This window comes from Apium graveolens, chromosome 6, assembly GCF_009905375.1.
Source record: "Apium graveolens cultivar Ventura chromosome 6, ASM990537v1, whole genome shotgun sequence".
Taxonomy (NCBI): Eukaryota; Viridiplantae; Streptophyta; class Magnoliopsida; order Apiales; family Apiaceae; genus Apium; species Apium graveolens.
In genome coordinates, this window is record NC_133652.1 from 2,328,254 (window position 1) to 2,341,184 (window position 12,931).

The following is a 12,931-nucleotide window of genomic DNA, read 5'->3' on the forward strand; positions in this document are numbered from 1 at the left end:
TAAAGAAAGCAGATCGGAGAAAAGAGTTGTATACCGGAAAAAGACGCCACTTCTCTTTCATTTTTGAGTTTTGAGAATCCCAAAAAACCCTCCCCTCGTCAATAATAATATCTAGTCTAGAATAATAAACTCTTACAAAACCAAACACTGCCTTATGCGTGAGAGAGGAGGACTCTGAACTCTGAAGTAGGTGTACGTGTATTACACACACTCAAACATGCTTTGAGTGTCTTGGAAACCGTGATGCTTGTCCATGTACATGAACTGTGCACGAGTGGCAGCTTGGAGCATCTCTGGGGTTATTCATTTTGGTTAGAAGAGCATTTTTAAAGGGATATATTTAAAATGATTAGCTAAAATAATATAAATTAATGGTTAGCTCAAATTTGTCGAACTTGTAAAATGTTGTATTCCAACAATATTAGTTATAATAATTAGCTATATTTTTAAAAACAATATTTTATTATTATTATGAAAATAAAATGGGAGATGAAAGTATATATTTGTACTTGGAGAGAGAAGAAAAAAGGAAGAGAAAGAAAAATTGATAGTTGGATATATTTTAGATGATATCTATATTTCATCCATGATTCAACAAATTTGAAATATCAAAATAGGATTGTTATAATTATAGCTACAGGAGTTGATGGTTGGAGCCACATTTCTCTAGTGAATAGCTATATTTTCCTGACACCTACACAGTATACCTACACAATATAGCTAACAGGTCATGTGGGCTGGAGATGCTTTAAAATAATATAAAATAATAGTTAGCTAAAATTTAGATGATGAAAAAGATATTTTGTTTCAATGCTATTATCAATAATGATTAGCTTATTTTTTAGATAATAAATTATTAGTTTTAAAATATCAAGATCATGTGGATAATTTTACACCATTAGATCTATAAAAAAAATATTACTTTAATATTTTTAATTGGGCGTAGCTGATGTGACAATTATAGATAATGGCTACTCAATCAATAAATTTGGAGGATCATTTTAGCGTTATCTAAAAATTTAGCTAACAGGTTGTGTCTTGGAGAAGCAAAAATATGACCAGTAGTTAAAATTTGTTGTCCATGTAGGATATAGCTAACATATGAACATGGGTTGGAGATGCTCTTACGCCTCAAAATTTCCCTTTTCAAGGCTGATTTTCGAAGACTATTTGTTGGATCCCATTAACATCGATATATAATTTCAAGTCCGTAGATAATTTTCGTAATCTGTGATCTGAGGGTAAAAAGTAATTTTCGAGTCGATCAATAAATCGTATAAATATATGCCAGCATATAACCGGTGCGCGGATAACTTTTAACATATTTTTTATGATCTTAATTTAAATATATATTAGTAGTTGGGAATTAATTGAAAAAGATAGTAAGTGATAATAAAATATACTTTATTGTATTTTGAGTCAAATAAATGAGGGTGAAAAACCAAAATACTCATTATTTGGGGGCAAGTACTCAAAATACAATTTGACGGGATATTCCGTCCAAAATATTCACTGAATAGGCATTTGGGAGATGCGTGTTTATTTTTTAAAAATTCTATGTGTTCCATATCGGTTTTACTTGAGTACGTGCGTATTCATTCAAGTTCAAAAAGGAAACACGCATGTGGCAATTACATGTTCTTTACAGAATTCTAAAAAATTGAATACGCGCAATTTTATTTTGGACAGTTGAAACCCGAAATAAGATATTTTGATCATTTGCTGTAAGAGGATTTGAACCCATGACCTATAGTAGTAATTAAGATATTAATATAATGAATATTATTTTATCATTACATCTAAGGGTTCTCATATTTTGCCTAAGATCTAATGATTGTTATTTATCGTACAAAATAACTATATCAAATAATCAATAACAACTATTAAATAAATAGAGAGAGCCGATAACCCTTATCATGCATAGATTGATTCCAACATATGTTATCTTATAGTTTATATAATATTTAACCACGTTATACCGAACAATCAACTAACAACTTTTAAATATTGGAAGTCTGTAACTGATGCGATGTACAGATTAATTCCCACATTTGCTATCTTATTATTAATATAACATTTAACCACATTTTGTATTGTGTATTTTTCAAAACTATTGTTAATGCCCAAAATTATTGTTGATATTCAGTTAATATGGTAATGTAAGTGTTAGTTTTTTTGATAAATTATTTTAAATGTTAATTACGTTAATTTATTTGAAAAATAATATATATTTTTGGTAGGTATTAGGTCGTTGAATATGATCTCGACAAAAAAAGATGCGATTAAATAAAAGATGTAAATCTGATTTGACAAAATGAGTGAAACGGAGTGGGTATTATAATTGAGAATGTTATAATTTTAAAGTTTAAAATAGATTGGCATGTTACGGACCTAAATATTCTATAAATGAAATTTGTTAAATAAAATAGGTAAATTTAAAACAAAATGTACTATAATGGTTGGGCATATTGAAAAAGTTAAAAAATATATATTTAATAAATTCAAATATGTTCTTATATTGAGCGGTTCAACTAAATAGATTTTTAAAACAAATATGTTGAATATAAAAAATGCGCAGTTTTTTAGCTCCAATTGCAAGATAAAGAAAGAATATGCATACAGGTCTGAGCAAAAAACTGAAACCGAAAAAATCCGGAAAAAAACGAACCGAAATCGAAAAATAAAAAATCGAACCGATTTAAATGATTTGGTTCCCCTTATACCTTCTAACCGAACCGATAAAAATCGAATCTAACCGGTTACTAATACTAATAAATAAATATTATATTTTACATATATAATACATATAGTATTCTTTTAAAAGTTAAATACACAATTAACTGTGACATTATTTTTTTAGATAATATTGCCAGAGTATTTCTTATTTCTAGTATATGTGAAGCAGGGTTAGTGAATTGAAATAATATACAAACTTGTCATGCTAGTTAACATTTGGATGGTGTGTTCATGGCATTTTGACACCTAAACTCATCACTAACTTTGGTATATGATCAGTAAACTAATAAGTAAAAATACACACACATAATAATCTATTGCATAATTTTTTTTTGTTATTTTTTTGAAAATACACGCACATAAAATACGCTCTTCGGGTTATTTGTGTTAAACTACAATGTAATATCATTTAATTTCATATTTAATCGGTTTTGTAACCGAAACCAAACCGATTACAACCGAACCAATGTTTTTTAAACCGAAACTGAATCCGAACTGGCGGTTGCGGTTTTGAATTTTAGAAACCGAATATATATGATTGCGTTTCCAGTTTTAACAAAAAACCGAGCCGAACCGGCCCATGCTCTCCCCTGCGAACAAGCAACTAACAACTTTCAAATAGTGGGTGTATAATCAGTGCGATGTACCGATTAATTCCCACATTATGATTGTTATATTGCATGCTAAGTTTTGCCCCAGACCTTAACTTTTCAAAAGTTAAAAATACACTCATAGAGTGTTACTAGAAACTCCTGAATATCCCACATTGAAAGAACTTGAAACAAATACTCTGTATATTACCAAGGTGTGCAAGCCTCTATGCCACGACCTTACTTGAACAGGATCTGTTCTATAGTAATCGTACCTCTGTATCCTTGATTTCTAAGGAGACAGGTGACCAAGTCTGGTGGATGAATCAAGACTGCATGACCAGAGCGTGATTAACAGTCCTGCATGGTCAGTGCACCATTCAGAGCCGTAGAGGATCGTTCTCAGCTAGGTTCTCCCTTGGCTGGGGTGGTCTTGCAGTTGTCTGACAGACCCTCAACTCCTTTTTTTCCTGCTGGTTAGCTCGATATTTTCAACCTGCCAAGTATTTTTCCTTTCTCACAGCTTATGGCCTGCCACACATGATCTGGTGGGAAGAACTATTTCTGACAGCAGTTGTATATCAACAACGCACCATTATGTATCCTTAATTTCCCTTAATTTCTAAAACAACTAGCATATGCTAAATATCAAGACGGTTTAACAAATGTATATTGCTCAATTATCAGTTATTTGAAGCAGAATTATCCTTGATTTCTAAGGAGACAGGTGACCAAGTCTGGTGGATGAATCAAGACTGCATGACCAGAGCGTGATTAACAGTCCTGCATGGTCAGTGCACCATTCAGAGCCGTAGAGGATCGTTCTCAGCTAGGTTCTCCCTTGGCTGGGGTGGTCTTGCAGTTGTCTGACAGACCCTCAACTCCTTTTTTTAGCTCAGATATTTTCAACCTGCCAAGTATTTTTCCTTTCTCACAGCTTATCTGGTGGGAAGAACTATTTCTGACAGCAGTTGTATATCAACAACGCACCATTTTGTAGCTCAAGTTGACAGATTTCTTAAGATTGCATAAAAATATCCAATGCTACATATAGATAACTGATCATCATGGAAATAAGAGACCCTTTTCAAGCATATCCAAGCACTGCACATATCCAGCAAGACGTATTACATTGTTAGTACCAGCTAGTGAAACTTTGTTGGAAGCTTCGATTGACCTTTGGGAAGTAAATTACAGACATATTACAGACTGTTTAAGAAAAATTTAAAAATGTGTGACGAGCAAGAAAAAAAAGTGTAAAAAAATGGATGGGACTCGGGGAGTAAGTTTTATCACATTTTTTGTTTTGATCCACATTGAAAGAACTTGAAACAAATATGTTGAATATAAAAAATGCCCAGCTTTTTAGCTTCGGTTGCAAGATAAAGAAAGAATATGCATACAAGTATCGAATCCTACAAAATACATTGGGCAAAAAGAAAGAAGATAAAATTAATTTACATAACATTCTCTTCACCAAAGAAGAGAGGATTATTTCGTAGATCAATTAACATGTACGTTTTTATAATTAACACATAACAAATTATTCTAACTTGAGTTTTGGATAATCACTTGATTTCTAAGGAGACAGGTGACCAAGTCTGGTGGATGGATCATGACTGCAGGACCCTTTTTTTCGTGCATCAAAGACCTTAACCTCTTTTCCCCACTGTTTTTCTTTGGATTCTTAAAATATTTGCTACTTATGAGTTGAGACCTGTACATCTTTAATCAAGGGGAACAGGGATGGTTGGGGCAAGACCAGAGCGTGATTAACAGCCCTCAGTGGTCAGTATGCCGCAGGTTCCCGTCTCTGCTATAAATGGATTTTTCTTTACTGGGACGGGCACATTACATTTCTAAGCATATTCTCTACAGCATCTTCTCTGCCTTGTATGTCCCATTTCTTCCAAGGAGCCGCAACACTAAGTTCAGGGTGTAGGGCAAAGAAAATGAGCTCAAACCGCACCTACATACGACAAATACAGAATAGTTTATTAGAGAACTGAAAATTGGACTACATCACAACAGTTAAAATCACTAGAACATTTAACAAAGATGGCCAAAACAGCAAACACAATTTCAAAGCATACCTGATCATTTCCCTTTCCTGTGCATTCCAATCTCTCGGGCGACATCAACCATAGCCTGTCAGCATAAATGAACAAGCTGAATACGTTACTAAACTACAGTGTAATGCATTTCATCTTATTATAAAATAGAGGTTTCAGGTTTTAGGTTTTCTGGCCCCAATTTGCTGTAATAGCCAAGTGAATTAGCTATTGACAATTCTTGCGTGATACTTGAGAAAGTATAAGGGCAGGCTGGATTGCATGAAAATGGTGAACGACGTTGTCAACATCACATATCAACGAGCTGACCGGATTCCTTCTAATTAAACGCAGCCATGTGACGAGCACATAGCGAACTATTCTTTTGCCTTTTACTAAAGAATACTGTGCGCTCATCACTTACAGGGACATACGCCTATTTTTAGAGTGGGGTTTATCTATGGAACACCTAACAATTCAAGCCATAAGATTTATGCAATCAATCGATGAAAAGGGTATACCTAAATCTTAACTTTGAAGTGTTTTAACAAACCTGTTCTACAATTGACGTGCTTCTCCTTTTTTGTCAACTGATAAGAACGTTCATGTGTCTTGATTCATTTAGTTAATACTTTTTTTGTCAACTGATAAGAACGTTCATGTGTCTTGATTCATTTAGTTAATGCTTTCTGAAAGTTTACCTTCTACTATGTCCATCAAGTTATTTCCCGTGACTTCTATTAATTAATTTGGAGTTCATATCGCAAAAGCTAAAGATATTTAGCATAAAATAATGCAATAAGGAAATTTGTTGTGTTCTTCCCCTGTCCTGTCCCCTGGTTTACTTGGTGGAGTAAAGCCTTTTTCCTATTGAAGACCTGCAAAGCTTTGAATTTTAGACCACTCCGTTTTACATATTTTGACGGTCTCCTCGTTTGGCTTCTAGCTTTAAAACTTCAATAAAGGTTATATGGACTCTGAACTATTTCTTCTTATATTTAAATAGCACCAAAAGACAATATATTGCGAAGTGCAAGCGAGCACTTGATCTACTCCGGTTAGCATATAACCCGCATCAAAAATATTTCACAGACATCGTCTAGCACACCTATAAATAACTAGCACTGAGGAAGCTTTAAAATCACGCAGCCATGTGATGAGCACAAAGCGAACTATTCTTTCGCCTTTTACTAAAGAATACCGTGTGCTAGTCACTCATAGTGGCATACGTTTATTTTTGGAGGTGTCTTCCTTTTTGTTGGCTCCCTACAATTTAAGTTCATAATTATATCTTAGTTTAAATTGTTTTACTCACATGTGTTTGAGAAAAAATAAATATCAGATTTGTCACTCCTACTAATACTGATTGATTAATAAAAAAATTTGGTTTGTACATGTTAAATATCAAATTGATTACTTTTTAAGTGCAAATTATATTGATAAATATTGCACATATATGTGCTCGGCAAGTAAAATTACTTCATTGAGTATCACACATTTGTTTTTTGAATGATACACCAAGCAACAAAATAAAAAGTTGTGAATTCTAGTATTTTATATAATATGTAGAGATTCTAAGAAATCTATTTACCAATTATTTTTAATTAAATAAAATAACTTTAAATTTAAAATAATTAATAATTAAAATTTTAAGATACAAATATAATACATAAAATACTAGAATCCACTAACTTTCACTTGGTTATGGTAACATTCTAGAAAAATGTAGACTTAATAAAAGATCATTTTTAGTTCTTGAGCACATGTAATATTTTTAGTTTGAATACATTTATTTTTTATAATTACTATTAAACATTGAGGGACGTGAAGTGTGTAGCACAAGTATAACAAAATTGGCATTCCAAAGGAATTGCAAAATGAAAAGGCCATGCATTAGAACTTTGCAAATTTATAAGTTCAATTCCTACTGGATGCCCGTTAAATGCTCCTCGCTTATAATAGTATACCTAATTTTGAAGGGTGTCCAGTATCGTAACATGATTTTGCCACTACAAGTTCAAAAATATTTAAAATTAATTTTAAACATTTACTTAAAATCTACTTAGGTGTTCAACTCGATCTTTCTACCTCTAGTTATGCAAAAAAAATATTGGTTGTTAAAGTTTGAGTCATTTCCTTATTTTGTATAATCAATATGTAAAATATCGTAAACTCTCAGATTAGAAGGAGAAAACAACTTCTTATTTTAAGAATAAGATTAAAATTAAAAAAATGAAATGACCAAAGCTTGGGAAATGTTAAAACACTAGCACTTTTTTTTCTAGTCATACACTCGAACACCTATACCACATCTCGCTTGATTTCTCAATAAAATTAGGAGGCAGCTGTTTAAAACACGAACAAGTACCATGTTTAGTAGTATCTTTGCGCTTGGGGCAATGACGCAGCTAGTGAGGAACTAACCGAGGCGCGTCAATTGCTGGTTGAAAACTATTTCCAAACCCCCTCCTTGGTCTTGGCTTTGCCTTGTGCCATCGCCAGGGCAAAGCCCTACAATTCTAAGTTTAATATTTTTCTTGCCATGAGCCACCCAAACCAACCTTAGTAAGGGACGGGAAATCATAAAATAAATAATAAGTGTGATAAGTGACATATATGTAATAAGTGATTTTTAACAAGTTAATTTTGGTGTTTTGATGTTTCATTTATAAGTAAAGTAGGGTGTTTGGTAAAATAACTTATAAGTTAAATTTTTTTAAAACTTTTAAAAATAACATTTTAGATGGCTCCGCCATTTTACATCATGGTTGCTTAATACTAATAACAGTTTAAAGCAGCAATCAAATATGATTTCTTATAGCACGGCGGGCGATAAAAAGTAGTTAACTTGAATTACATTACTAACTTAAGAAGTGATCTTCGTACCTTGCTTGCAGAAACATAACACCGACCCTCCCATCTCAACTTGCCACCGTCTCAATTCCAAAAGCTATATGGTTAATTTTTTTTTTGAGAAGCCATGCAGCATGTAAAGACAGCAAGTCAGCAACAGGTCAATGCCCTGGCATCAAACACAGACAACTGTCCAATCCCACTAACACTTATAAATTTGTAGCAATTAACAGGATTATGTGAACAAAAGCACCATTTACCTCATTTTCTGGCCATTGAGTTTTGATGCCAAATAAATTTTTTGTATTTCTTTGTATAGAACAGGCTCGGGATTGCACACTTTCCTGCAAGTCAAAGGCAAGCAGCTATGAATCATGCATGTACAGTGTTTGTTGTCCAAGAGCATCAACTTGTTGGAGATGGTAGTATGGCACACATTCTGGATACCATCAGAACCGACCAATCTATATTCAGTGTCGGGGATTTTTCGAAGGAATCCCTTTAATACAGGGGTGAATCCTTATAACTCCAGTGTAAAATTTTTCATTGTTCACTAAAATCTGGTGGAACAAACAAGGCCTTCAATTAGTGAATCGCATTGAGAAGAATAATTTGACCATAAACTAACAATAAAGATTAACAATAAACTTTTAGTTTAAGCGTGAAATTAACAATGTTCATCTAGGTAATCAATAAAGTCAGAACACCAGATTGTGGAATAAATTTTTAGTTTGAGTGTGCAATTAATAGTTGGTGAATCTGTATTTTGGACTAAAAACACATCAATTAGGGAGATCTCAAAGGCAAGCAGATTGTAACGTTTTAGTTCAATAGGCAGACTCTGTTTTGCAACAAAATTATTTTCTCCCTAATTCAATAGGCAGACTCTGTTTTAGATCAAGTGTAGTATATGTTCTTAACAGTTTATAGGTTTAATATCTGATATGTAGGCCATTGGTTCACATGATATTAAATTAATTTTATAAAGGGGGGAGACTCATCACAATAGCTTCCTATTGGAGTCTTTACGAGGTGCCCAAGTGTTGCACTGGCTCACCCCACCCAAAACATAGTTTAAATATATTCATGATGCTTAGCTTTATATATTCATCTTTTTGAAAGTACCTTTTAGCAAGAGTGTAACAATTATAACAGTTTGATCAAGGTTTTTCTCAACCAACTGACAGTGCAAGGTTGCATGATACCAAAAATTTAATGATTATGAATACCTTATTTTCAGCTTGGAGTGAATATCAGCAACTGTGCGGACTAACTTCAGGCAGAACAATAGAGTGACCATTTGATGCAGAAATTGGACTTCTGTCTGCTTGTCAACACTCCCGAGGAAAAAATGATGCTGTCACTCTTGATAATTAGCATAAAATAATGCAACAAAGAAATTTATTGCGTTCTTTCCCTGGTCTACTTCGCACAACCTGGAAGAAAAAAGCCTTTTTCCTATTGAAGACCTGCCGAAGCTTTGTTTTTAGACCACTCAATTTTACATTTTATGACAGTCTCCTCGTTTCGCTTCCACACTTTAAAACATCTTCAAAGGTTATCTGCACTCTAAACTATTTCTTCTTATATTTAAATAGCACTAAAAGAGCATCATCTATCACACCTATAAATAACTACCACTCAGTAAAATTTAAAATTATGCAGCCATGTGATGAACACAAAGCGAACTATTCTTTTGCCTTTTACTAAAGAATACCGTGTGCTCGTCATTCATAATGGCATATACCTATTTTTGGAGGAGTCTTCCTTTTGTTTGGCCCCCTACAATTTAAGTTTAAAATTAAAAAAAAATTATTATGAAATTTCAAATTGGTAACTCATAAAGGTTAAATATAAAATTGATATGACATTGCTCGTTGTAAAAATTATTTGAATGTTACAACAATCAAATAAAAAGTTCTAAATTCTACTATTTTATGCAATATATCTTGATTTATAGAAATCTATTTAATAATTATTTTTAATTAAAAAAAATAACCATAAAATTTAACATATTTAATAATTAATAATTAAAATTTTGAAAATCTAAATATATCATTTAAAATACTAGAATCTACCAAATTGATTTTGCCACTATAAGTTCAAAACGATTTAAAATTAATTTTAACTAGAAATCTACCTAGGTGTTCAATTAGATCTTCCTAACTCAATACAAATACTCGCTTTTCATTTTCTACCACTTTTCATTTTCTAATCAGAACTTAACTTTTGCAAAAAACTTGGGTTGTTGGAGTCATACACTCGGACACTATTTCCAAAATACGAATAAGGACCATTTTTCTTACTAGTCATACACTCGGACACTATTTCCAAAATACGAACAAGGACCATGTTGTCTTTCTGCGATGGGGCAATGACGTGGACCGAGGCGCGTCCCAAACCCCCTCCTTGGTCTTGGCTTCGCCCTGTGCCATTGAGAAATTCTGGAAGGGTTCCCTCTAAACCAGGGTAAAGCCCTACAATTCTAAGTTAAATTTATTTCTTGGCTATCTCTAGATATGTTTAGGAAGGCATTAAAGGCAGCATGAGCCACCCAAACTAACCTTACTGAACTCTTAAACTTATTTAAAATTAAGATAATAGTAAAAACCAAGGAAGCTTATAAATCAGAAGAGGATACATGATGACTTTATGCTAGATTATACATGATGTAATCACAAAAGTTGCAATGATTTTTTTTAAAAGAAATTAAAAAAAAATAGAAGCGTAAAAGTATAACCATGTTCATCTAGGTAATCAACAAAGTTAGAACAGCAGATTATGGACTGCAAATTAACAGTTCGTGAATCAGTACTATGGACTTGAAAATAAATCAATAATGAAGATCTTAAAAGCCAGGACGTTTTAGTTCAAAAGGCAGACTGTGTTTTGCAACAAGGTTAATTTCATCCCTCATCAAAGTTGACAGAGAATATCTAATTTAAGTGTTGTATAAAAGCAGAGCTGGCCTATTGTTTAAAGCATACCTTTCTCGGCCTTTTGGCTAAGATCAAGTGTAGTATCTGTTCTTATCAGTTTAATATCTGATATGTGGGTCATTGGCTCACACGATATTAAATTAATTTTTTAAGGGGAAGATCCTTCACAATAGCTTGCTATTGGGTTCTTAATGAGTCGCCCAATTGTTGCACTACTTCTTAGGCCTGGCTCACCCCACCAAAACATAGTTTAATGTTTGTTCATGACAATTAGCCTTGAATTCATGTTCCAAGGGGTACAGTTGATAAAAATTCCATTTTTATACCAAACAGACATAAAAACATATGATAAAATACCTGTGAAAGTTTTTAGCTTGGGGTGAATATCCGCAACTTAAGAACATATTTGTTGTTAGAAATTGCACTCCTGTCTGCTTTTCAACACTCCTGATGAATAAAAAAGATGCCATCACTCTTTATAATTATATCGCTCCTGCATCAATTCCGTCACGGATTCATATGAATGGTACGATGTCATGAAGGAATTGTATTAAATGACAAGCACAACATAAAGACAAGTTTCACCACAACAGCAAACAGGAAAAAGAATAAAATTCAGCAGGCAAACTGTTATTCATTCACACAATCGCCTTTTTACATTGGGTGGCTCTGAAAATTCAGTTTATACCCCCACGGTTGGAAGGATGGCAGATGACACAAATTGTTTCAAATCTCAACCTTTAAAGGATTTATCAGCTTTTACTAAATGAAACTATACTAATAACATAGAAGGCAGCTTCTCAATATTCCAATACTGGAGACGAGAATACCGATGGTTGCATCGGTGTTAGCAAACATGTTACAATTCATGTTGTGATGCAAAGTCTAAAGTTCACTTCATAGTAAATAACATGTTAAACCATGGAATGTGCTCACCACATGTTAAACCATTTCAACACTTAAAACAAATTTCCAAAAGGCAGGTTTCTCACAACTTGGATAAATTATAGTTAAAACAAAGTTATATAAAAATTTGATGAATACTAAGAATTATGACCAAGTGGAATATACAACCTTTGGTGCCTAGGGATAAAAAGCCTCCACTCTCTAATTACAGAATTTCTAGCCAACTAATCTATAATCAAGAAACATGACATACACTATTCAACATAAAAATGTTGGACAATCACTTCTAATTTGGGATGCGACCAGCTTCTCTATATATACGTCCCAATTAGATTAATCTTTGATAAATAAATAGGCTTCATGTTGGCATACACTTGCTTCCTTATAATAACTCCCACTTGGCTAAGGGGTGCAGGAAATCGACTACGAGTCCAAGATGACCCGGAATATATTTTATAATTTTTTTTACATAAATATAAAAAAATCACAAAACGTACGGAAAATATTTGTTAAATTGCAAAATTTACATAAATATTTGTTAAATTGCAAATAGTGTTGGCTATTTAGTTTATATATATGCTTGTCTACTTGGTTTATATATGCTGTAATGGCAAAAGTTGCCATTAAAAGTTTATAAAAGCAAGTGTTGCATGAGTCGCCCAAGTGTTGCACTATTGCTTAGGCCTGGCTCACCCCACCAGAACATAGTTCAATGTGGACTTATGACATTAGCCTTGTGTTTCAAGATTTTAGGAGGCACGGGGCTTGGAATTTTGAAGTAAGGGTAAAACATTCCCACTGACATTAATTATAGCAACTTTGATCATGTTTTTTCCCAACCACTGACAGCAAAGTT

General features: G+C 33.0%; 1 protein-coding gene, 5 non-coding genes and 3 pseudogenes across 7 annotated transcripts in view; 8 read left to right on the forward strand and 1 right to left on the reverse strand.

The window, feature by feature from the left end:
• The first annotated feature begins 3,560 nt into the window (after positions 1–3,560).
• Positions 3,561–3,779, forward strand: LOC141669838 (small nucleolar RNA U3). Its single transcript, XR_012554091.1, has one exon. It is a non-coding gene; the product is annotated as a small nucleolar RNA U3 (small nucleolar RNA).
• Positions 3,780–4,002: 223 nt separating this feature from the next.
• LOC141669867 (small nucleolar RNA U3) lies at positions 4,003–4,202 on the forward strand (annotated as a pseudogene).
• Positions 4,203–5,073: 871 nt separating this feature from the next.
• Positions 5,074–12,931, reverse strand: part of LOC141663916 (uncharacterized) — a 75,735-nt gene continuing 67,877 nt past the window's right edge. The window contains exons 5-10 of one of the 2 annotated variants that reach the window (XR_012551733.1): positions 11,527–11,662; positions 9,460–10,012; positions 8,491–8,790; positions 8,264–8,399; positions 5,420–5,474; positions 5,074–5,295 (exon numbers count right to left, since the gene is read on the reverse strand). Coding sequence is in view for 1 of the 2 variants with exons in the window: in XM_074469762.1 (XP_074325863.1) it covers positions 5,161–5,295; positions 5,420–5,474; positions 8,491–8,574; positions 9,460–9,530 (345 nt within the window). In the remaining variant the exon portion in view is untranslated. The remainder of the gene's footprint in view (positions 5,296–5,419; positions 5,475–8,263; positions 8,400–8,490; positions 8,791–9,459; positions 10,013–11,526; positions 11,663–12,931) is intronic. The other variant, XM_074469762.1, reaches the window with a different exon arrangement.
• On the forward strand, positions 5,729–5,847 carry LOC141669416 (U5 spliceosomal RNA). The gene has a single exon (XR_012553702.1). It is a non-coding gene; the product is annotated as a U5 spliceosomal RNA (small nuclear RNA).
• On the forward strand, positions 6,525–6,641 carry LOC141669280 (U5 spliceosomal RNA). Its single transcript, XR_012553567.1, has one exon. It is a non-coding gene; the product is annotated as a U5 spliceosomal RNA (small nuclear RNA).
• On the forward strand, positions 7,759–7,885 carry LOC141669108 (U4 spliceosomal RNA; annotated as a pseudogene).
• On the forward strand, positions 9,088–9,297 carry LOC141669993 (U2 spliceosomal RNA; annotated as a pseudogene).
• LOC141669303 (U5 spliceosomal RNA) lies at positions 9,894–10,008 on the forward strand. The gene has a single exon (XR_012553590.1). It is a non-coding gene; the product is annotated as a U5 spliceosomal RNA (small nuclear RNA).
• On the forward strand, positions 11,214–11,408 carry LOC141669915 (U2 spliceosomal RNA). The gene has a single exon (XR_012554163.1). It is a non-coding gene; the product is annotated as a U2 spliceosomal RNA (small nuclear RNA).